The following is a 26,215-nucleotide window of genomic DNA, read 5'->3' on the forward strand; positions in this document are numbered from 1 at the left end:
TGGAAGCTTGCTTCAAAGGAAATTTACTTAGAAATCCCATCTAAAACTGGAATTATAAGAATATTGGAGAGGAGAAAACACACAAACTTTCCCATGGTGAAAAAGTAAAAGCAGTTTTACATTGAAATAAGGGAAACGTGAAGCTTAGAATTTGTTATGGAAGCCCCTGCTCCAGAGACGTTCACAAAACTGGTGTTTCTCCATCTATTTCACTCTCATTCAAGGGGCACACTTGCCAGGTAAAACTCCTCACAGTAGCTAGCTAGGGAGATGATGTAAGAATGATGAAATCAAATTCAGAGATAGTAAAAGCCATCATTCACTCTTCCGTTTTCTGGGTGAATTAACACTTTGTCTCAGCATCACAAAAAAACTCCTTTACACTCCCCTTTCTGTTCTAACTTTTCTTTTAGGTCAAGCAAAACATTTCAAGCCAAAAGAAATTTATCATGTACTCAGGGGACTTTATCTCAAAGACACAGCTTTTAGTTTTATTATTTTTAAAATAGTCCAGGTAAAGTTAGGGCCAAAACAAAACCAAGGTGCATATTTGATGACTCAGTCATACCAAAATTTTGCCAGACATACATAGTAATGGCGGGAATTTCAACTTAAGAGTTATTCTCAAAAGAAAAAGGTTGCATTCTGGCACCCTTCATTCAGAGTCTCCAACTGCTGTTCCTGTGTGAGAGTAAAGGTAGTCTCCACTGTGTTTTGTCTCTTCATCCCAGTTCCCTCATTTCATTCCATTTTGGGAAGAAATCATTGCTACCTAAATCAAATGGTAAACTTCTTGGAGTGTGGAATAGATACTGTATTATGAGCTTGGCAGAACCTGCTAGAATGTAACATCCCTCAAACCTTACCCCTTTCAATAGTGCAAACAAAAAGTGATCTATTGAGTAAGAACCAAAATTTGGAATTCTGGAATCCAAAATCCATAAATTAAATTTGTTTTAGGACTGGGACTCATCTCTAATATTGTACAGGTGCAACCGTTTAAAAATAGAGTTCTTCTGCAGATCAGTGCATTCACAGCAAGAAATGCTCATTGAATATATAATCATGTTTTGTCTTAATACTTAGTTAATAAAGGCTATTTATTTATACAATATATTTTAAGCCAAAATTTCTAAAAACAGCAAGAGGATTTTGTACTCCTGTTTAAAACTACTGTAGATGTTAATCAGCAAGATCACTGACGTTTTAAATACGTTATTCATGCTGGATAGTTAGCTGGTTTATGCCAATTTGACATTTTACAGAAATTTCAAATACTTTGATAGCCAAAGACTGTATAAGGCTTCTCCAGATGTTTATTGACCAAAACAATTCACAGAAGTTTGCTTATCTTTCTGTTGAATGTCCTCCAAAATTAGTTGATCCTAGAATAAGAATACAAGTACAAATGGAAAAAAAATTAGTAAGACTAAAGGAAAACTTTATTCATGTAAATTATTTTTAGAACTTATTCAAGGAAGAGAGAAAGTGAAAACTATCAAAAATTAAAAATAAAACCCATATATTTTGATGAGAACTTTTGTATAGCTCTTTTTATGAATCTAAATATGCTCCTTTGTATTTACATAAAAGAGTTAGGTTTCTCTTTTTGTAAAAGCATTTTTTGCCATATTCCGATTTCAGCTACAGAAGTGAATGTCCGAAGCATCGTTATGCATGAACTGCAATTCACTTGTAAACATATAACTGAAAGACGACTAATAATTAAGTTCAATATAGCTGCTTTTTTTTTTAACTTCAGTTTCTACTACATTATTTACAGATTCTATCAGGTTCATGCATTATTTCACATGCTATATCACTGTCCAGAAACTCCACAAGAAAAACAATTATGATGTAAGCTTCCACAAGCTATAAGCATTCATAACTTGAGTATGCGTGAATTTCTTAAAATATCTTTTTTTTGGTTTCATGACGTTTCATGAACTCAAAACTGCTTGGGATGTGTTACTCTTGGAATAGAAAGGTCACGTTTATGAATATGGACTGAAAAATGCTTTATAGCTGAAATAGCCTTTTAATGTAAATAACAAAGATTTCACTTGTGATGTAAACTCCGCAATATGAAGAATTAGGTTTCCAAGATGTGATTGGTCAGGGTGCTAGATAATCTCATCTAGGCTCCCTTTCCCACAAGAGATTGGACCAGATGATCTTTCAAAGTCCCTTCCAACTTGGGCTGTTCTATGATTCTATGATTCTACAATTCTATGAATTAATCTGCCCCAGTGCAATTCCTACCTACACCCCTCTTGGGCTGGTCTCTATGCAGCTACTTTTGCTAGTTTTATGCTGCACTCAACAAATAATATCCTGGACTATCTCCCTTTTTACTGTCACTTGCGTGTGTGTGTCTTGACAGCTAGATCTGTAAGAAATGTGAAGTTGAGACAGAAAATTTGGCAAATGAGAGAACAGTACTAGGATTGAAAAAATCATGGGATTGGGAAGATTACTACTGAAGTCTGTGATGGGATAATAGATAATAATAAAAGAAATAAAGTTAATATCGTACAGAATATGGGGAAAATGGCCAGCAACAAATGATCATAATTATCATCTAAGCCTTTCTTCCCAAACTGTGAAGATACAGAACATGTGACAGAGAAGTACAATGAAATAAGTATTTATAAAACATAAAAATAAAAGACTAGAAAATGCTTTTGTCTTCTTTAATTTTTTTCCCATCATTTCCTTATTCTTTGCTTTTTTGTTTGGTCTGTTTGTTATAACTATCCAGAGCATCTCTTTTCTACTTTTCTTGCTTCACAGGAACAATAACCTTTACTGTCCTCTCATCTTTTTCCTTTGGTCCATCCTGCTTCCTCTTTTACACTAATATTCTGCATTCTTACCTCCATTCTTCATAAATGCTTTAATCTGCTTCTTCTATAGCCTTTGTTCTGTCCCATGCACTGTTCCTGGGCTCCTTTTCTTCTCCCAACCCTTTTAATATCCTCACCTTTTTTTCTATTCCTTAACACATCTTCCTTCTTCTTCTCTGTCTCATCATCTGCTCATTCCCTATCCGTTGTTCATTTTCAGAATGAGTTCACTCATTTTTCATTTCTATTAATATTCCCTAGTTCCTAATAACCAGGTGACTAATACTTCACTTCTTACTCTCAGAATACTGCAGTTTCCTTTTATGTTCCTTTTTTCTCTGCTGGACACAGTGAGATGTCAACTGTCACCCACTTTCTACAACATGCCATTCAGTCATACAGGAACTGTCTCCCATTCATTCTTTTCATTATAGACATTTTTTTTTCCTTCTTTTCCATGTGTCAGCTCAACTATCCTGCTTTATTAAAGGACTCTTGCTGACTATCTCAGTCTTGCTATGACTCCCACTGAGTTCACTGCACTTTCTCCACTCATGTTTTTCTTTTCTCTACTCCTTACTTGAGATTTGTTCCAAGATTAGTTTTTTGCACAATGCTTTGCATTATTTAGAACTTGTGTTTTTCTAGAAAACTATTATGGAAATGATTAGATTTAGTCTGTTAAAATATTACTCTGGGATACAGCAAGAACACATTTTCACCGCAGATATTCTATTGCACAGAAGGCTAAGGAAAATACTGATCATAAACATCAACATTTTTCATATTTTGCTGATAGCCTGCTTCCAATTTTGAAATATCACTTTTGTGTTGCTTAATTTATTTCTTATTTACTGTTCTCCAGTAAATAAGCAATAAGCATATGTTATGCTGAAAATTTTTCAGGAAGTGTTAAATGTTGTTATTTTATAAAATATACTTGCCTAAATGTTGTCTTTGCAGAAGTCCAGAGATGGTGATTGGATGTCTTGTTACAGATGGCTGTGGGGAAGGTGATGTAAATGGATACAACTGAGGGGTTCTGAAATCAGAAGTAGCCCATGACCCCCTTCTACTACTTTGTGATCCAGATGATGATGTAAGTGAACATCCACTATGTGGTAGTCTTATAGGTGTGGATCTGTTAACAAAATTAATTCATGGATATGATTTGAGGCTACTTTCATAGTACAAGAGATTTCAAAAACACTTAAATTCATAGTGCTAATATTTTTATAGAAAATGCTATAAATTTTTGTGTTCTACCTATTCCTTATCAGATTTTTACTTCTTTAGGATTTTCACATATTTTCAAAAGCAGAAGGACAAAATAAATTATATGAAAATCAGAGATGGAAAAAAAAATATTTTGTTATACATATTTTCATTTGTGCTAGGAAGATACATTTGGCTTAATGATTACAGAGAATAAGAGTTTACTTTTTCTGGAACGATTTTAAGTTTTTTCTTGATGTTAATAATTCTCACAGCTTGAGACATTTTCAATGTTTAGATTAAAAACCTGAAACACCTGCTACACACTGCATGAAGATGTTCAGGTTATTCAGAGAATTGCTCTTGTGTAGATATTGTGTTGTCATCTCTGATTTTTAGAAGACTTATAAAGCAGAAACATTGTTGCACTTTCTTGCTATACAATTACTACCCTTTGTATAAAAGTACCATGACTATAGATGTCCACAGTTACAGGAACTCAGGTTAACTCTGCACATTTTTGAAGAAAGTGATTTCAAAATAAAACCTTCCAACAATAACAAACACATTCATATAGGTGATAGCTAGCCTGCACAATAACATTTCTTCAGATATAGAATATAACCTTTAAACGTACAGATAAATACAGGCCAGACAAGAGAAATTTCAGTCTCTCGTAGGAGACGGTAACATCTTGAAAAGGTATTTAATTACCTTGTAGATCCTGCTCTACTATTTTGACTTGACATTATTCCAGATGACTGAGAACAACTGTAGGATACACTACCTGTAAGAATAGAATTTTTGAAAACAGGACCAACTTGAATTACCCATTTTACTTAAGAGATAACTTTGGAAACAAAGATTAGTACTTTAATTGCATTATTTGGGACAAATTCATGATTGGTTTATTCAAGAATTAAAAATGGTGCATGATTACAATAGACAATTGTAATAGTCAGGAATTGGCTGACAAAATAAAGTCACCATGTCGCTTGAGAAAGGATTAAAATAGCTGTAAAAATTAATAATGTGTTTTTACAATTTAGCACAGACAAGACACTTGCTGAGGCACAAGTTGTCTTCCAGTACCTCTTGCTGGTAGAAGATCCAGCAAAAGTGAAAGCTATCAAAAGTACTCAGCAGTACTCCAACAGAGGGTAAAGGTGAAAATTTGTTTTTAGTCTCAATAGATTAATCCTACATAGAGCTTAGCCGTCACGAAAACATCATATTGCACCATTCCTGCAAATCTTTTTCAAGTTAAACACATATGTTGGTTTCTTTCACTTTCTCTCATTTATTAGACTATTATTAGACTATCAAAATAGCTCTGCTGAGGTGCTCCAGTTCTTCAGCTATTCTTTTTTGCCCCATCCATCTCTGAGAAGGAAACTTTCTTTAGTGCACCATTAAATGATTGTTTCTACTTGCCCTTACTTTTGCAAGTACGCTTTGATTCATTCAGCTGTGTCCACTGCAAAACTTTATTAGTTGATTCTGAAATGTGCTGAACACATAACTGTTCTACGTATAATTTTATTATCTAATTAAATATCTATTTATATTTAGACACAATAAAAAAACAGTTAACTGCAACTCTTACTATCTTGTTATCCATAAATTTATAGGCAAGCATGCATTTAGGAAGGATCTGAACATATAAATCAGACATTTTACAATTTAGCACAGACAAGACATTTGCTGAGGCACAAGTTGTCTTTCAGTACCTCTTGCTGGAAGAAGATCCAGCAAAAGTGAAAGCCATCAAAAGTCCTCAGCAGTACTCCAACAGAGGGTAAAAGTGAAAAAGCAATTTTTGCTCCAAATGCTTCATTACCATTGCATTTGTCTCTGTTTCGGGATGTTTACAGTATATAAAAACACGAGTGCTAAAAGCTCCTTATGTGACTGGAGATGGATTCTATTAACTGCTGAAGCCAGCTGAAAGACTGCCTGAGAATGGACTGTTAGAGAAACATGCTGAATGTAAAACCAAGAATGGGAGGGACACGTGAATGTTAGACCTGCAGAGCATTAGGAATTCTGGGAAACTACTCACAAATAAACAGTACTCAAGGAGACTGCACTAACTTCAGTAGGCTGTCCTTCACATCTTATTTACATCAGAGCGTTACCCAAGCTCTGCAACAGCCCAGGAATGAAAGTAAGTACAGGCAGGTAAAATGTCTTATACCCTATTACAGTGATATGGTGAAAAAAAAAATAAAAATCACCTTTCTAAAGAAATTCTTGATCTCAACTTAATTACCTCGCTTTTGTTATGAAATACTTTTGTAACTTCCATTTAGTTTCCCCCCTTTTCCTCATGTAATTTTTAACGTGACATTAGGGACAATGTTAATCTCTGGTAACTATAAACAAATATAATTATGAAGGTTAACAGAGGGTCAATGACATATATTGCAAGTATGCCTGTTCTGTTCAACCATACACATCGTTACAGTATTTTCTTTGCAACTGTTGACTATGATTGCTCAGCAAAAAACATTTTGGTTACAAGTAATTATTCACAGAACAGAGTAGGTCAGTACTAGGAAGACTTATTTCATTCTTCATTTTTAACCATTTCCCATCTGCTGGATTGATGTGGTAAGTTCCTTATACCTCAACACAATTCAAGTTTGCTCAGTAAATTGCTAATGTATTAATTTATTAATCCTCTTAATGTAATAAAAATGTTATCCAGTTACAAACTTTATTTTTACTCACCCATACGTCCATCTTGCGGTGGAGTTATTAATGATAATCTTGTTGGACCGGTCGGTGTCTCAAGCTATATGAATGGCAAGGTGTTAATTACAGTGTAGTAAGTATGTTAATTATTATGGTATTTTAAGCAACAGTGTTACATTTTTGAGGTCTATAAAGTCTGCAGATTTCTGGTGCTCTTCGCTGCCAGTTTTGTTCATAGCACTAAAATGCAAAACCTCAGAATTAAGTTACTATTTTTGAGAGCTTTACAGTGGGGGGGTGGAAGTACATGCATTTTAGTTTTATTCCAAGAAGTCCTCTCTGTCACATTCAGATAAGAAAAATATCAGACACTTACATCATTTTCTGTGCTGAGATTCCATTCTTAAGCTACGATCTGTTCCTGGAGGTTACCTCTCCTAATCAGAATACTAATACAGTGAAAAACTCCTGCCTTCATTCTCATCTTAGAGATGTCATTCAAAGCTTGCAATTCCCTACTCAAATATCAGGTTCCAACACTGCTTTCAGACCACTGAATTCTACATCTAGCTTTTTCTTAACATGTGAAGATACTATAAACACATTGATGCCCCTGAGCATAGACAGAAGGAAGATCACGTGGCCAAGCAGCAAACAAAATTGTTTATGAAAGGTGAAAGACAATGACTGGCTTGATTTGCGGCTTACAAAAAACCTTTCATCCATCATAAATGAAATTTCAGGAATTTTTTGAAAATCAGTGTGGTGTGAAGTTGAGTGCCAAGTGATTCACCTCTTGTAACGTCAGACATCTGTAATGACAGCATTTACATCCAGCCTGATCCCCTGAAATTCCCTTTATGGTCAAGGAAGAGAAACAGGAATGAGAGCAATAAATGTCCTTTAGAATGAGATGAATCACACATACTAATCCACAGGTTATACCTATGGATATAGGTCTATCTATGGATACAACCAATCCATAGGTTACAAAGGAAACCCTGAGATGCTAGCATAGATCTGCACTGCAGACATCTACATGAGGTCTGGTGAAGGTGGAAATCTTTCATATATTTCCATTCCTTATTAGAACTTAAATTTAATCGCAACTCTCAGTTTCATGCATTAGCGACATTTATTTTGGAAACAGTTACAACATTTTTATAATATAAACATATTGAGATTTCAAGAATTTGCCCTTTAATTTAGCATCAGAAGTTTAAAAGCCTGTATATGGCATGTGGAGAATATAATTCCAGAAATAAATGCTGTGATTTATTTCCCTTTGGTTCCTTTTTGGGGAGCTTCTGACTTCTACTAAGCATCAAGCATAGCTGAAATCAGCATGTACATAAGAATTGTTTGAAGGGGGGGGGATTCTATTTTTTGCAGTACTAACAGAGTAGGAGAAATCAAAAGCATATATATGTATATATACATATATATAAAAACATATACAAAAAATCCCACTTACTTTCCTCATTGGTGAAGGTACAGGATCAATCTCCATTGACTCCATTCTTACAACAAAGGTCCAAATAAGTATGACATTGTAATAAAAATATCACATTCATTATAATGACTAAACTTACGTTATAGTCTCAAGTTAAATTTGACTAATAATGGAAAAGCATAACACATATGAGTATTTAGGACTTGTTCTAAAACCCACTAGCAGTAAGAAAAATCTATTAATTGATTCTGAGCTTTGGTTTAGACATTTACAGAGAAAGTTTTTTTATGATTAGCATTGTTATTGTTGTATTTGTCAGAATAAATATGCATATTTATGTATTTGTCACTTGTTTCCAAAACAAGGGCATTCTGAAATTTTATTTTTTATAAAAAATAAAGTCACAGTCACAGGTACAGAAAGCTTTTAGCTTGAGCAAGCTGTATGTTCGATTTATTTAAAATTTCATGAGCCTTACTGGTGTTCATCCCATCTAACTTTAGAAAACTACAATGTACATAGAGGTGTCTGTACAAGTCATTTAGATTTTCCCTACAGTCAATGGGAAGAGCTCCTCACCAATTAATCAATCTATCTATACAGAAAGTCTTTAGAATAAGGTGCATCATGCCTTAAGAGTTTTTTCCAGTGAGTACAAAGGCAATCTATACAAGTAGTTATTATGTATGCTTGGATAGCAAAGACCCTCCCCAGTTCTGTCATACTTACACAGTTTGCAGAAACAAAGCACAAAATCAGAAAATATACTTATTTTAAACTCACTACAAAAAAAAGGCTTTGTGTATAAAATATCGGCATGTTGTCATTGTTAAGATTTTCATTAAAAATTAATGGATTTGTACCTACATTTCAGAAGTGGAAGGATGACTAAGATGAAGAGAACATGAAGAGTAACCATTCTGTTTCCTTGAAGGAACTAAAGTCATTAATAAATTTATTATTAGAACATAGCTATATCCAGTATTATGTATTCCGTAGTCAGTATCTTAAACCAACACTTCTTACTGGAAAGTGGATTTCTACTTGTACTGGAAAATGGTAGTTGTGTCGTTTGTTCAGGAGGTTTCATACTAAAGGAGACACAGAAGAAACAACAGATATAAATTGAAAGCTGATTTTATTAGTTCATTTGTCTAACTGGTCTATAAAGCATAACATCAAAGCATTTTACCCATCAATAGCTGGTTTAAACATTACACTATTTGCCATGAAGCAAAATAAGCAATATGTTTGATAAACTATTAACTTCTTCTCTATACCGTAATGTCTGTATCAGTCATTACATGCACAACAATATCAATTTAGGATAACATTACGGCAGAGTACTTTATGGAACAACGGATGTTAAAATACAACTATTAACTACAGTTGAGTCAAAAATCTTCATTTCAATGTACACATTTCCCAAACTTTAAAAAATCTAGTTATCAAAAGAAATGTTGGCATATTTATGCTATTCACGGGCAGCTATGTAAAACTGATACCTTTGCCTATAACCACACTGTCGTGGTTTAATTTCAGTTGGCAACTAAGCACCACGCAGCCGCTCGCTCACTCCCCCCACCCGGTGGGATGGGGGAGAGAATTGGAAGAGCACAAGTGAGAAAAACTCGTGGGTTGAGATAAAAACAGTTTAATAATTGAAATAAAATGATAATAATAATATGATAATAATAATAATAATACACAAAACAAGTGATGCACAGTACAATTGCTCACCACTCACCGACCGATGCCCAGCCAGTCCCCGAGCAGCGGCCCCCCCGGCCAGCTTTCCCCCAGTTTATGTACTGAGCATGACGTCCCATGGTATGGAATGTCCCTTTGGCCAGTTTGGCTGTGCCCCCTCCCAGCTTCTTGTGCACCTCCAGCCTTCTCAGTCAGTAGAGCATGGGAAGCTGAAAAGTCCTTGGCTAGTGCAAGCATTACCTAGCAACAACTAAAACACCGGTGCGTTATCAACTTTGTTCTCATCCTAAATCCAAAACACTGTACCAGCTACTAGAAAGGAAATTAACTCTATCCCTGCTGAAACCAGGACATACACATAGGAGGAATATGTCTACTGGGCATGTGAGGAGAAACCCTAGGTCACACTCTTGGTAGAACTCTGAAAAATCTGAAATTCAGCAAGAACTCTGTATTTGGTATAACCAAGATGCTATTTATTTGAGATACAGACAAGGAAGAAGAGGCAGTGGATACTATGATAATCCACCACATAGCTAGTTTCCTTTATACTGTTTTTCTTTCAGTTATATTACACCAAGGAGCATAAGAGAGCATAATACTGTATTATGTGCACGTCAGAGTCAAAAGCAAGCCTATACTGAAAAAACAGAAAAGGAATAAAGATCAACAAAATTTTGCAATTAAATTGCTGGCTTCATGAACTGGCTTATTAAGGAGATTTCACCATCCTTGGTGCTGATGGTATTTGGTGATACCATATATACCACATACGGTATATCATACCATATATGATGGTATTCATAAAGTGACATTCATGACGGGCTTCTCAAGAAGATGGATCTATAGGGAGAAGTACATTGTAACTATACACTAAGTACTCTTAATACCCATGTTCACTATAAGGGAAAAGCAGACCAAGCCTGTTAGGTTTTTTCCCCAGTAGTTTTTGAAATCTTAGAAAATGGGAAGGATAAAATAGGGCATGGAAACAAATGGAAAATGTAATAATTTCACCATAACTGGATCACAGTAGATCAGTCTGATATCTTTTTTGGTTTGTTTTCTGTTCTGGTAAGCAGATTTTTTTAAACAGTAGTAAGATAGTACAGTTTTCTGCGTTAATTCAATTTAAACATTAGAGTGCTGTATAGGCCATGTGGACTTTAAAGCAGAGATAAGAACGATTAAATCAGGTAAGTATACCATAAATAATATTAAAAGGGAAACAACAACAAAAAAGGGTGAAGAGAGTACAGAAATGTTATTAGTGATGATCCCTTCAGTTTAATCTTGCAACTGATCCTGTTTAATATATTCCCTAATGACTCAGGGATAGCCCACAGTTTGTGAAATCTGAAGACAGAAAGTTCTGAAGATAGAAAGTTACATCAATATTGAGGAGAACTACATAATGATTTAAAAAATGTGATCTTTTCAAACAAATAATTGAAATAAAATTTAATTAAATGAAAAGTAATAGCATAAAGTGCACTTAGGGATCAATAAGGACTTTGGCTTTAAGTTGGAAATAAATAAGATGAAAAGATTAAGGTGTATCAGTCAATGAGCAGGGTGATAAAGATGAGCTAACTCTTGGCTATCTCTTTGATGCATTTGTGAAAAAAGACTAATTTAAGATGAGTCAAGAACTTGATTTTTACTAGAAACAGAGAAGATGAGAATCACATTACAAAACTCTCGTAATTTTGCCAATGGGTTAGATACTAGGAAAGCCTGGTACTTTCCAGGCTGATGGTGGAAAGCCCATTGAAAAAACCACGAACTTGTTCATGTAAATGCAAATAAAAATTTTATAACTGAATATCTATATGATGTTCAATTCATCATAAAAAATAGACATTGCTAAAAATTCATTTTTAGAGTAACTACTGACTTGAATTTAAAAATAAAAGGATTCCTTCCTGACAGGCTTGATTAATGTGAAGAAAATTGACCTGATGACAGAAATCACTGTTCATTTATTTCTGTAAAAATATGCTGCTTCTATTTATACAACACAATATATGAGAAAGGCAAACAAAGCATGACTTTTTTGTTGTTTTATCAATTAAACTTACTGTTGTCTGATTACAAAGACTATTTCTCATTTACTTTTGCTGCATTAAACCTCTTACCATTGTATCTGATGCATCTGTTGTGTTACTTTCTTGAGAGATTCTTCCAACTTTACCATCTGTGAGATAATCATAGATTTAAACAAAATCTATCTGTGTGATATACAACTTCACTGTCATTTCAACTAGTATTCTAACGTGTTGAAAGACTGTTTTCTATTGGTTTTAATCTTAGATATGATTGCTACTCCAGATTTATTGGGGCAAGACTATAGCTGTTACATGGATCCATTAAACAGTCAGTCTGAAAAAGATATGCTTCTTTTTGGCAGTTACAGACTTAGTTTCATTACCTTTTGTTAAGAAGTGTGCTGTAATATTGGATAAATGAATACTGAGAAAAGTGCTTAAAAATAATTTGCTTTTATTTTTCTTCTTCTTTTCTATATCTGATATAAAAGTTATGTTGCATTTAATATGGAATTATCTGGAAAAGGTACCAATAATTGTACAAAATACCAAATACCATGTTCCCATATTTCTCATTTCAGATTCAAAATTTATTCAGTTCCTTGCAGTATCTATTTGTACTAAACTTATGTGAAGAGTATTTCCTATTATGTTATAGGCATAACCAAAAATATCTCCATTAAAGAATGTTATGAGCTTGCAAAATTGAAGAACATTAAGGTCAAGAACATTAGGTCAGCTCCCTAGCATGTGTATTTTTTACAGTCTTTCATTACAGGGTCATACATTATATTTTATAGAGGATGTAAAAACTTACTCAATAGCCTCAATACTGCATCTTTATTTTATCCTTAATTTCCATTGTGTGACCTTAGTCCTTCATTACTTCACATTATTCATATTTTTATTTGAAGACAAATTATGAAATTTCTTGTTAATTTTTCATGCTTCTCCTCACAATATTATTTGAATTCTTTAATAACTTTACCTGATATACCTTTATAAAATCATACTGTTTGTGGGTGATACTATGCTCTTTTTGCAGATGTGAAACTCTGCAAAACAGATTAAAGGCAAAATGTAATTTACATAAGATCTGATTTTTTGTATTCTTCGTTTTTCTTTTTCCTAATGAGAGCTAGGTTTGATTAAGAAAGTGATCAGTACAGATGTCAGGAACAATGTTCTTTACCCTGTCACTCTGTAGGACTGGATCATTTTAAGTCTAAAATGCCTTAAAGAAGGTGAATAACTATTTGGTTTTCAATATCTTTGGGTCCTAGCACAACACGGGGTCTAGCCTTGCCAGGAATATGGACATCAGGTGCCCACACCAAATGCCATCATCTGCACCCCACTATCTATACAACTCTCAGAAACAACAAAGAAGCTTCTATCAAGGTCATGAGAGCTGTTGGTTGACAGTGACAAGGATGACAGACTAGAAACAAGGAAGGGGACCACAAACAAGATAGCCAATAATGAGAACCCCATTGTGAATTTCCTTATGCAGTACTCTGCCTTTCCCAAAGGCCAAGACCTGCAGAGTGGAGGGTGGCAGGAAGAAGCACTTGTGTCAAAGGGAAGATTTGTGCTTCCTCACCTCCCCAGGGGTCACTGCCATTTGCCAAACTGTTTATATTTAAACACGTACTTTTCCCACTCACCTTCATCTCAAAGCCCGTGGCAGGAAGACTCAGACGGAGATTATAACCCTGAGTGTGAGCATCTACTCCCACTCTCTTAACCTGTGTGCCTCTGCCTGCTGTGATCTAGCCTTCCCCAGCTCCTTCAGACTCCCTCCCAGTAGCCCTGAAAGAGGGAGCATTGCTAACTGAAACTCACAGGAAGGAGACAGGTATATCATTGCACAGGGAAACTCTTCTCTTCCTTGCTCACCTCAGCCTCACTGTCAAACCATTTCTCCACTGAAACAGCCTCACCAGTGCTAGCCATAGCTGCTCATAGGGTATTTAAGACAACCAGCCTCTTCTGACCCTGATCCAATGCAAGCAGTTTTAAAATACTAACAAATACATAGAATGGACAAAACAACAAAAACACCCAAAACAGTGTGCCATTGAAATAGTAACCAACTAAACCTTCAGCTGTTTCTGTACTGTCACCTAAACACGTTCCTTAGGTCAAGCAGTGTCCTTGAGTACTTCACAACGACTGTTAAATGAATATCTCAACAGTAAATAACTTAGAAACTTACCATCAAAAAGTATCAAAACTCTGCACAGATTAGTTGGAGATAACATTTCTACTTATGCAAAATTCTATATTAAGAGCTTTATTTTACTTTGCCTACAGGTTTCAGTTTTACCATCTGTAGTCAGTACAATAGATTAGAAGGGGGCATAAAACCAGGATTCCTCCATGGCCTGGCTTTGAAAGCAGAAGGACAGGACCTTGAAAGAACTACACGCTCCACAGTACACTAGGACTGATCCCAAAATGCAGTCATGGAAAACATGGGAGAATGGGCCATAAAACACTTCAGTTTCCAAGCTGTTCTATCATGAGAACCATATCAGATACTCTCCTCACACACGCAATGGCCAGTTGGCCAGCTATATGGGTTTGCCTCTGTCATTCCAGACATAGGGCATACATGGGTTGATTCACCAGTATTGCCAAGTAGCTTTAAGTAATATACTTGGCCATGTCCTTAGAAATGAATGAAACAGCCAACCATTTTATCAAATATTTAGAAGTAGCTGAGAAATGAAAAAGAAATCTTTCCAACCTACAGAGGAAGAGGCATTGTCACAAATTCAGTACCTGTTCTCCACAGAATAATTAATTCTCTTCTTCTTCCTATTGAGCTATCCCTAACTCAGGGTACTAGCCATTAGTCTTGTTCTCCGTTGCTCAAACTTCTCATTTAGTTTGTCATCCCCAGTCGTCTTTTCCTCTAGGCTTATCATCTGAGTACCAATCTCTCCCCACCTCTTCCCTTTTCTCCTCCATGCAGTGAATTTGTTTCTTCTCTCCCCGTCCTTTGACTCTCCATTTAATCTCAGTCACCCCACAATAAAAATCTGGTTTATTAAATAATAGTAATCATATTTAATAAAGTTCTCACAGATTTTAAAGAATTAAAAACTGGTATTTATAATGACAGAAATGAGGCAATCCTGATAAATTATTCTAAGTATTCCAATAAAAAGTGAATATATTTTCTAAAAATAAACCAAAGTAACAAGGCAAACATAAGCAAAAAAAATAAGAAAAGCACGATTAGAGTTACCTTTTGTCTGTGGTATGCTAATAAATGTTTACGATGTTTTTCTTGAAATTCTGAAATCTAAAAATAAATACAGTTATATTAAGCTTCACCTAATTACATTTATGCAACCTCAGCAAAAAAGTGATGGAAAGGAACTGCTTAACAGTATTCAAATTTTTCTATATTTTAATAAGTATTTAACATATCTTCTTTAAATCCTCTCTAACAAAATATTCCAAGTTATTATCACTGATAGCGAAAGTCTTATAAAGTTTATTTAATCTAGTATGACCTACCCTAGAGTTGGTAGATTTATTTCACTGAATTTGTATTTTAACACTATGTTGAATTACAACGTAAAGACATTGGAAAGCCAGTTTAGCTGTGGTGTTTCTTATTCATTAGTGCTAAGCAAACACATAAAATTAATGGCAACATAAAAAGTAATGTGTCTTACTGGCAATTATAACTTGCCTTGTAAAAATACACTTTTAATTAAAAAATAATTGTTAGACACTGTCTGGTGGTGCGTAAGCACTTCTTGTGTCCAAATGAGGATCATAAACCATGACAGGTTAAAAGTAAAAACATACAAGGTAGGCAAGACAAGAGCTTGAGGAACAAATTACAATAGGCAATAACTTACTAATAAATCTTTCTTCTCACGTGCACAAAAACTGCCAGAAAATGTGTAGGGATAGAGACAACCAAGAAGAAACACTCAGAGAAGATAAATCCATAGTGGAGTATGTAATTGAAATGGTTATTTTATTCACTGTAGAAGAGCCTGGGAGGTTCCCATTGGATACTCATCAAAGGATCAGAAGTGTCTTCAGAAGAACTGATGGAAGAAACAGCCACTCGGAAAGTAATGGCTCTGAGCTGCCTCCCACCACTCAGAAATGAGGTCTTGGGTCTATAAAGGAGAAATCTGTGAAAATGTCAATTCAGTGCTCAGTACCAGTCAAAAAAGTAAATCAGATCTTAGAAGCGGTTAAAAAAGGAGTATAATAAGGAACATCATTATTCCACTTCAAAAAAATGTTACTATACCCTGAGCCTGCTTAGCATATCAGAAACGATATAGTAGGTCTGGAAATAGTTCAGATTAATCAGAAGTATGTAAGAGTTTCAGTAAAAGAATGACTGCATAGAGTATGAGTCTTCATGGCTGAAAAAAAGACAGTTGAAGAAGGGATGTGTTAGCAGTCTAAAACTAATGATTAGCACAGATGGAGTGCATGGGAATGGTTACTTTTTCCTCTAGAATGGGATTCAAGAGTATCAAATGAAACTAGCAGGTTAGAACCTGAAAAAGGAAGTCATCATCACACGGTGTATAACCTGTCGACTTCCTTTCCATAGTATGTGATAGATGCTCAATATTCAGAAAACAACTTGATAATTACACGGGGGAAAATATCCACCAAAAGCTTTTGAATGCAAAGGCACCAACCCCACCTTGAGAAATCCCTGCGCCACAAGCTGTTGAAAGCTAGGAGGCTGTTCTGAAGACATATCACTGCATGGCAGCCTTGCTCTCATATGCTTTCCTAAGCACCTGCTGTTGTGACCGGACATTAGATTAGATAAACCTCTGCCCTAACAGAGCACAAGCTGCTCTTATGTCTTTTGATGCTGGTAGAAGTTCTGAACATGCCTTAATGCCTTAATTATACTTCAACATGTTTCCCATGGGTTATCTCAGGCTATAGAAAACCCACCTTAGTCTTTTGAGATCGTGTCCATTTTTTCCTTTCTTTGACACATTACAGAAGTTTGTATTCCCATGTGATTGGTGGGATAGCTGTCTGGATTTGTTCAGTTTACAGAATAGCTGCTGATCATCGTACATGCTGTTAAAAAGTGTGTATGGAAGGACGGAGGAAGGCTTCTTGTTTACTTTGTGCCACCTATGTATCTTAGGAGGAGGAGTGCTGAGGAAAGGGACCACGCTTAGCTTTGGAGAAGTTTGCGAAGCATGGAGTAGAGCAAATGTGAATCCATAATCACCATTAAAGAAAGCAGGTGATCTTCCCTGGGTTACTTTTCTGCTGGATCAGCAAGCTCACCACAAGACCAAACAAGTACCAGCCCAAGGAAGATGAGAATACACAATGAAGGTTGCAGGTGGGTTTAGGATGTACTACTACAGTTCAGTCTAGAGTGGCTGAAACTGCCACTGAAATGCTCAGTAAGAGGGACAAGGACAATGACAAGTCCCGAAACCAAGCTGAAGAAATACAGAAAATGAGGAGGCAATGGGAGTTTATATGTATTCATTTAACCCAGACAGCTACTAAAGTTCTGGACTGGAAACTAAGCCTGAAGGAAGGCATCCTGCCTGGAGTTTAGAGAAGGCAGGGAGGAAATTTACCTTGAAATAATTTATTGCATCTGTCTGCAAAAAGCAGACCTGTTTTGGTTTGGGGTTTTTTTTTAGGAATTAGATTGTTCTTATTCTTAATCATAGAGTCATAGAATCATTTAGGTTGGAAAAGAAGTCCAACTGTTAACCTAGCACTGCCAACTCCACCACTAAACCATGTCCCTAAGTGCCATGTCTACACCTCTTTTAAATACCTCCAGGGATGGGGACTCAACCACTTCCCTGGGCAGCCTCTTCCAATGCTTGACAGCCCTTTCGGTGAAGAAATTTTTCCTAATATCCAATCTAAACCTCCCCTGGCACAACTTGAGGCCATTTCCTCTCATTGTCTCACTTCTTACTTGGGAGAAGAGACCGACTCCCATCTCGCTACAACCTCCTTTCAGGTAGTTGTAGAGAGCGAGAAGGTCTTCCCTCAGCCTCCTTTTCTCCAGGCTAAACAACCCCAGTTCCTTCAGCCGCTCCTCAGAAGACTTGTTCTCCAGACCCCTCACCAGCCTCGTTGCCCTTCTCTGGACACGCTCCAGCACCTCGACATCCTTCTTGTAGTGAGGGGCCCAAAACTGAACACAGTATTTGAGGTGCAGCCTCACCAGTGCCGAGTACAGGGGCACGATCACTTCCCTACTCCTGCTGGCCACACTATTTCTGATACAGGCCAGGATGCCATTGGTCTTCTTGGCCACCTGGGCACACTGCTGGCTCATATTCAGCTGGCTGTCGACCAACACCCCCAGGTCCTTTTGTGCTGGGCAGCTTTCCAACCACTCTTCCCCAAGCCTGTAGCGCTGCATGGGGTTGCTGTAACCCAAGTGCAGGACCCGGCACTTGGCCTTGTTGAATCTCATACAGTTGGCCTCAGCCCATCGGTCCAGCCTGTCCAGGTCCCTCTGCAGAGCCTTCCTACCCTCAAGCAGATCAACACTCCCACCCAACTTGGTGTCTTCTGCAAACTTACTGAGGGTGCACTTGATCCCCTCATCCAGATCATTGATAAAGATATTGAACAGAACTGGCCCCAACACTGAGCCCTGGGGAACACCGCTCGTGACCGGCCGCCAACTGGATTGAACTCCATTCACCACAACTCTTTGGGCCCGGCCATCCAGCCAGTTTTTTACCCAGCAAAGAGTGCACCCATCCAAGCCATGAGCAGCCAGTTTCTCCAGGAGAATGCTGTGGGAAACGGTGTCAAAGGCTTTACTAAAGTCTAGGTAGACAACATCCACAGCCTGTCCCTCATCCACTAAGCGGGTCACCTTGTCATAGAAGGAGATCGGGTTAGTCAAGCAGGACCTGGGCCTTATCACCTGGTTGTCCTGTACGTGCCACGTGATGGCACTCAAGATGATCTGCTGCATAACCTTCCCCAGCACCGAGGTCAGACTGACAGGCCTGTAGTTCCCTAGATCCTCCTTCTGGCCCTTCTTGTAGATGGATGTCACATTTGCTAACTTCCCGTCGACTGGGACCTCCCCAGTTAGCCAGGACTGCTGATAAAGGATTGAAAGTGGCTTGGTGAGCACTTCCGCCAGCTCCCTCAGTACCCTTGGGTGGATCCCATCTGGCCCCATAGACCTGTGTGTGTCTAAGTGGTGTAGCAGGTCACTAACCATTTCCCCTTGGACTATGGGGGGCTTCATGCTGCTCCCTGTCCCTGTCTTCCAGCTCAGGGGGCTGGGTACCCCGAGAACAACTGGTCTTACTATTAAAGACTGAGGCAAAGAAGGCATTAAGTACCTCAGCCTTTTCCTCATCCTTTGTCACTATGTTTCCCCCCGCATCCAATAAAAGATGGAGATTCTCCTTGGCCCTCCTTTTGTTGCTGATGTATTTATAGAAACATTTTTTATTGTCTTTTATGGCAGTAGCCAGATTAAGTTCTAATTGGGCTTTGGCCCTTCTAATTTTCTCCCTGCATGACCTCACGACATCCTTGTAGTCCTCCTGAGTGGCCTGCCCCTTCTTCCAAAGGTCATAAACTCTCTTTTTTTTCCTGAGTTCCAGCCAAAGCTCTCTGTTCAGCCAGGCTGGTCTTCTTCCCTGCCGGCTCATCTTTCGGCACATGGGGATGGCCTGCTCCTGCACCTTTAAGATTTCCTAAAGCCTAGCCTTTGAGATCAGGGATCTTTGTTAACTTGCTCACCTTGATTAAAAAAAAAAAAGAGAGAGAGAGTGAGCACATTCAGCTCAGGCCTTTAGGCAGCTCAGGTTTTCACTGTGTAACTTTTTATTGCTAAAATTAGGGCACACTATCTGGGCAGGTTTAAGGTTCTGGCAAATCTAATTTTTCATTGCATGGCATTGAAAGTGATTTTACATCATTAAAATAACTAGACTAGTGGTCCTTAGAGAAAGTTTGAAAACATAAGCAGTGACCGTGATGAATAATTTATGCTTTCTTAAGAACTTTGAAAATGTGGAATTAAGGAAGTAAAGACGGTAATGGGCATACATTCATTTTCAAGCATTCACTCATATATTTTTCCCATTTATATAAAAATCAGTAGAAGTTGCTGATTATTTTATAGAGTTAAAAAGTTATAAGGCAGATTCACCTGTGTTATTTCTTTTGAATATTTCTTGCATAACGTATCTATTCCCATGAACAGTGATTGAATATCAGGATTTGTCTACCAAGAAAAGAAAGTATACCAATGTTAGCATTTTTATTTGCAAGCTATATTAAATAAAGCATTTTGTGAAGTGTTCCTTAAATTGATTGATGTATATAAATAAAAAATGGACAGATCAAGAGTAGGATGATACAGAAATTGAAAACAAGCCCAGTTTTATTTAATGTCCTTATTAACTATCTGGAAGGCTCTGTGCTTTTGTTTAAATATATTACACACATATATACTTATTGTAACTAAGACAATAACAATTTCCAGAGGACGTTCAAGGAAGTTGTTGTGGTCCCCTGGAAGAGGTATCGCCTTCAGACCAACAGCCACGTTCCTGGCAGTCCCTTTCCAGGCTTTTTGGTTCTCACCATCCCCAGCCACATGGATGCCTCTTAATCAGTTCTGTTTCAAAATCCTTTTTCAGAATGGTTCCAATGCTGACTGGGATCCCTTTATCTCTCCTGCCTGTTGGGCAGCAGAATGCTATCCTAGCATAAGAAAAAAACCCCAAAATTGAATTTTTCAAGTATTTTATGACATCATGACCAGAGATCATGATGTGGCCTCACAAATGGCCATCTGTGTTTTCAGAAAATGCTGAGTAAGTGCTCTTTCTTACTTACGTACTTACTTACTTACAATGATAGCTTACTGAAGCCATCATTGTAATTCAGGAATATATTTATTATTTATAGTGAGAAAGAAATGCTACAAATATAAAGTGAATTTCAGAATGGTAGTGACATTTGGACATCTATCCAAATCTACAAAGCAATGTAGATTACTTAGTTAAGTGTTACTTTAATCCAGAATACATGTATTCCAAATTTATTCATAAGAAAAACAAACAAAATACAACCCCAAAATAGCTACGCTTGTTATATTGCTAAGTTAAAATAGTTTTATTACTAAGAACTAACTGATCACATTTCAATCATCTTCTACTGTAACAGTAAACAGCTTTTAAAAAGGATGAATCTAGCTAAAAAAAAAAAAATCTACCTGTAAACTGTAAACTGGAAGGTTCTCTTTCATATATTGTGATTGTATAATAGAAGGTAGGTTTACGACCAGCCAAAAGTTGAATAAAAAAGCAAAAATAATCCCAACATACTTAGATGATAGAAGAAGATTGTCCCAGAAAAAAGGCATCCTTCATGTGAGGAACCACCTTTCAAAATTGAATCAAAAAGAACTGAAACTGTTACAGGCAAAATGTAAATTAATCCCAGAAGTACTAAAGAATCTCAAAAAGTTTAAAAAATTGAAATATTAAAGAAAGGTGAATTATTGAAAGAAATAAGAAGTAGGCCACCTGTGAATGAAGCAACAGTTTTCTAGGCTACTAAGAAAATAGAAAGATAAGTGCTATCACTTAAATTAAAGATATTGCATTGAAATCAAAAAGAACTAGGCTTTGCTCCATTTGGAAATGCACAAACTTATAGAGAGACAATATTTTTACCTACTCCAAAAATAGTATAACACTAGTATAAAGTCAAATATCCAAGACTAAATAACAGCTGCATCTGCCAAACTTATTTTCAATGTGTGCTTATATATTTTTAATAATAAGAGGAATTGAGTATCATATGTATGAAAAATAATTACGTGAGGAGCTAAATTAATAACCTGGATTTGCAACAGATTTGTATCTTTTGTTCCCCATATTCTGACATCAGCTACTTCGATGTCCTGTATTAGCAGAGTTGATTTAGCTAATTGACATTAGCCAAAGCATTCAAAAATTTCCACAGGGTGAGTTAGCAGACTGAGAAAGAGAAAAGCAGATAGACAACACAGTCTATCCTATCTATGGTATTTAGGTAAAGAAAATACAAACAAGACAATAAAATTTCACCTAGAAAAATTAATGTATTCATAAAAATACACTTGGCATCTTTAAAATGTATTCATCGGAGGCAAGCTCTAGAAACCTATTTAGAGTCCTAACAAAGCAATGACCTTGGTTTAAGAACCCATCAGATCTGAGAAAAATAAAAGCCAACCAGCTTCGTTGCTGCTTTAAAAACTCTTTAAAATAAAGATTTGTAGAACACTTTATATTTTATCTGTTCCATGGAGGAGTAGCAGATGTTAACATGATATTCTGAAATAATGAACAGCAAGATTCTGATTCATCGTAACACTTAACCATCCTCTGGGAAAAAGCAAGTGGGGATCATGAGACGTAGAAGGAAGATATAAAGATGACAAGCATGCATCACTGTAAAGATGAGAATATTTAATGTGTAGATGTTGATTGCCCCAATATACAATTTAATGAGGAGTTTTAACACATTTATAGGACCTCCTACTCATTGGGAATTCTTCCATAGCATCAAGCTGATAAAGGTTACCAGGTATATTTCCACTCAGGTTCCTGAATTATAGAGCCATCACTTTTTTATATGCATCTTTAATTATCATTCCAATCATTTTATCTGTTCTTAATCAAGGTTAAGCAATCATCATTAATGTCTTTTTTAAAGAATATGGTAATTTGCTTCCTTCCAGTCCTCCAGAGCAGTGGCAGTTTCTAATGAAACATCTAATATTTTTGTTAGTATCCCAATCACTGCATTTTTAAATTCCTTCAGTATTTTTGAAGCAAATTATCAAGTTCTGTTGAAATGCTGCAATTTAAGACTGATCTAACATCAAAATTAGCTTTGTTTTGAGCAAGGTGTTGGACAAGACGACCTCCAGAGATCCCTGACAACCTAAATTATTCTGTGACAGAAATTAATAACAAAACTTGCAGCCAGGGTAGGCTGATATTGAAAGCTTATTAAAATACCTCCTCTAGAAGTTTTATGAAGGGCTTTGGGGTTTTTTTTATTTGATTACTGTGTGCATTGTTCCTTTGTATTTATGTTTGCATTCTGTTGTTTTGCTGTAATTTTTTATTTTTGGTAGCATTGTCTTCTTCACCCTGTTTCAGTTCCACAAGATTCTATGGTTACAAACATGAAATATAGGGTAACAGTTTTTTATATTTTAGATACAGTATGTAGAGGTAGAGATTTCTGTATTTAGATACACATCATCTCAGTTTTAAACATATCTAGAGAAATCATGCCCTCCTTCAAGGTCACCACTTCAGGGTTAGTCCCAAATTGTCCTCTATTTCATGATTGCCTTATAGCCTTGTAGGACTTTATGTGTTAGCTGTATTGAATGCTCATAGTATTTTTCTTCTATCACTGTGAGGCAGGCTTGTCTCTTAGGTAGGCATCAGTCTAGGAAAATAGAAATGTTTTCACAACCCATTTATGAAATCAGCTAAGGAGAAGATTGTTCCTGGGAGAAATGGGAAAATTAAATCTTTCTAACGATTTCTCAAGAAAGGGAATTAAAAGCTATTCATTCTCTAGTGAATAACAAGAATTCCCACAATATTTCAGATCCTCGCTTAATCACATGGCCATAAGGAAAACAGTTAAGCTTAAGAGAAAATGGAGAAATAAACCCAATACACTTGAAAACATTGATGTGCTGCCATGCAGACTTTTGATTCAGTCCATTACATGAAATAATTCATTACAGTCCACTTTCTCTGATGTACAAATGCCAAAGCCAATAAACATTTTTCTACATTTTGAAAGTAGTCACTGATGTTACACAGTAGACAGTCATGTTTCTTGAAAAGGTTGGAGTGATTTACAGTCCAGCAGAATCTGAACACCTAAAGAGTCTCCGTAGGCTTTTATTTGAAGAAAGCCATAAAACTAAAAGCTGTATAGTGCCTAAGTATCTAAGTCTACCAACATAACATCAGTATTCATGTCACAGTTGGCAAACAAAAGGGAAGTATTTTGTAATGTAAACAATTTAGCTGTTAAGCAAACTACAGATTAATGTAATACAGCAATACTAAAGCTTCATTTACCTGTTTTGAAAGGAATAATGTACGACAAGGAGTTCTACAGATCAAACATTCATCTTTTTTGCCTGTAAGGTAAAGACATTTAAAATATACATCAAACTCAATACATATTGAGTAAGTTTTTAATGGAATTTGATGCCTAAACCTTTGTTTGGAGCTTGTGGGAGGAATCTGAAGGTTATACAAGAAATGAAAATAAACATGAATAAAGAATTTGATTCTATAACCATTACACACAGCTGCACAGGGAAAATGTGTGTGAATGTCATCAGGTCTTACTTCTGCAAATAAGCATTCATGTAAATGATTTTATGAATATCATTAGTGTCACTGAATGCAGGTGACTTTTAGTTCCTTTGATTTAAATAGGACTACTTGCCTGGTTTAATCAGACATATGCTTAAGTGCACTAATGAGTTAGAGTCAACCAGATATACGACTTTTTAGATTGGGGCCCAGTCTGTCTCTCTCGATAAACTATATGAAACCTTAACTTCAAAGAATTAATAATTTTACCTTGTGAACTTTTCCAGTGAAAAATTCATCACATCACTTTTTAAAACTTTATCATTTTTTAAAATGTCTCTTTGATTATTTGCAAACATATTAACAAATATTTCCAGTAAATGCATATGACTACAATATTTATAATTTATAATCTTAATAGCTGCTTCCTTTCTAAGGATTCTAAAGATCAATGTTTATAAAACATCTTTAAAGAGTAAATACATTTTAAACCTGATATTATCATTATTATTGAATTCACAGAAAAAAAAATATATAATGTCTCAGGGTTTTTTCTGCCAAAAAATATTAACAGCAGAAAGGAAAGCTGTTGTTCAGGTTCTAGGAGCCTGCAAGTTGTATTTAGAGGCTGCATTTTATGATCTTCTCTCCTCAACAGCAACCTTGTGAAAACTTTTAGTCAAAAGTTTTTAATTCTGAAATACAGATCGATTATTTATTTCTGTGTGCTCTAACAAAAGCCAGGGCATTTAGCCTGACCTCAAAGGGAAAAACATTGATGTCTCTCTGCTATTTTTTTCTTTTGAAAAAGCAACCTCCTTATTCCGCTATGTCGTTTCCACAGATCTTCACCTAAGCACATCACAGGAGTCCCAGAATACGACTCAGGAATTGCATACAACACAGAAAAGCTCCAAAACATCACCTCCAATTCTCCTAATGCTGCTGAAAATTTTCTAGTGTTTCAGTGACAATACTGAGATTAAAAATGTCTTAAGACTATTGTCAAAACCTGCCCTAAACAAATCCTATGTTTTCAAATTGCTCTTTCACTAATGAAAAAGCATGCCCTTTCCAAAATTAGACAGAACAGAATGCCATCTTATTTTTTTTACAATGCAATCATGGATCATAAGTATCCAGAATCAACTTTTATTAAAGCCTCCAGTTTTCAGTGTCTAAGGCTTGTTCTCAAAGCCACATTCCTCCAGCCAGATTCATCTGGCAGCAGACACAGGTGGTTTTTTACTATTTAAAGAAAAACAACAGCAAGAATTGAAAAGGTTTATCAATAACATTAGTCTGACTAAAAGCAATGCTCAGGCCTTTCTTTTTTCCACAGTGAGTCAGAAATGCTAACAGTTAAGGTAAACGTGTGCACACTGGCACTGCCTGACCCACTGAAGCAGAGGGCCGAGCCGCCCATGTCTGCAGCAGCCATTACCTTTCTGGAGGCAGATCTCACAGATAACATGGCCGCAGCTTGTGAGGCTGAACCGTGGGGTGGGCTTGCAGGGCTCACAGAAGCAGACATTGCAAAAGACCGCGACGGCCATGGGGCGGAGGGGCAGGAGGGCCCAGAAGGGAGCAGGCGGCTGAGGCAGATGCCGACCCTCCTTGCCGCCCCCAGGGTGAGGCCTACAGGCCTCCCTCCGCCATGTTCCTCCGGTCTGAGGCACCACTGGGCCCTGAGGTGAGGGGTGGCAGCACCCCTCCCCCACCCGGGGGGGGCCTGAGGGCAGCAGATATTCACCCTCACACCCCAAAAAAAGGGTTTTCCTGGCCTCTCACTACCAAACGGGAGAGGGTGCCTACGCAGGGGATCGTCTCTGAGACATTTCCCCCTCCCTTCCCCACATG

The 26,215-nt window shown here is 36.6% G+C and overlaps 1 protein-coding gene across 1 annotated transcript; it reads right to left on the reverse strand.

Moving 5' to 3' along the window:
* Positions 1-1,347: 1,347 nt before the first annotated feature.
* On the reverse strand, positions 1,348-25,911 carry RNF212 (ring finger protein 212). The gene is made up of 12 exons (XM_076337565.1): positions 25,800-25,911; positions 24,113-24,174; positions 20,152-20,226; positions 15,226-15,282; positions 12,060-12,118; positions 9,238-9,302; positions 9,079-9,148; positions 8,233-8,278; positions 6,795-6,858; positions 4,776-4,848; positions 3,791-3,987; positions 1,348-1,385 (listed from the first exon to the last, which is right to left on the reverse strand). Exons 1-12 carry the CDS (start codon positions 25,909-25,911, stop codon positions 1,348-1,350), a joined length of 918 nt encoding a protein of 305 aa, XP_076193680.1.
* Positions 25,912-26,215: the final 304 nt, after the last annotated feature.

Source organism: Aptenodytes patagonicus, chromosome 4, assembly GCF_965638725.1.
Source record: "Aptenodytes patagonicus chromosome 4, bAptPat1.pri.cur, whole genome shotgun sequence".
NCBI classification, from domain to species: Eukaryota; Metazoa; Chordata; class Aves; order Sphenisciformes; family Spheniscidae; genus Aptenodytes; species Aptenodytes patagonicus.

Bases quoted from the DNA above. Each gene is read 5' to 3' on its own strand.
- RNF212 (XM_076337565.1), bottom strand. From the start codon at position 25,911: ATGGCCGTCGCGGTCTTTTGCAATGTCTGCTTCTGTGAGCCCTGCAAG. The intron at 9,303-12,059 runs GTAAGAGGTTTA...TGTCTCCTTTAG, and splicing joins CAGATGCATCAGATACAATG to TATGAAACCTCCTGAACAAA. The intron at 6,859-8,232 runs GTAAGTGGGATT...CCATTCATATAG, and splicing joins TACCTTCACCAATGAGGAAA to CTTGAGACACCGACCGGTCC.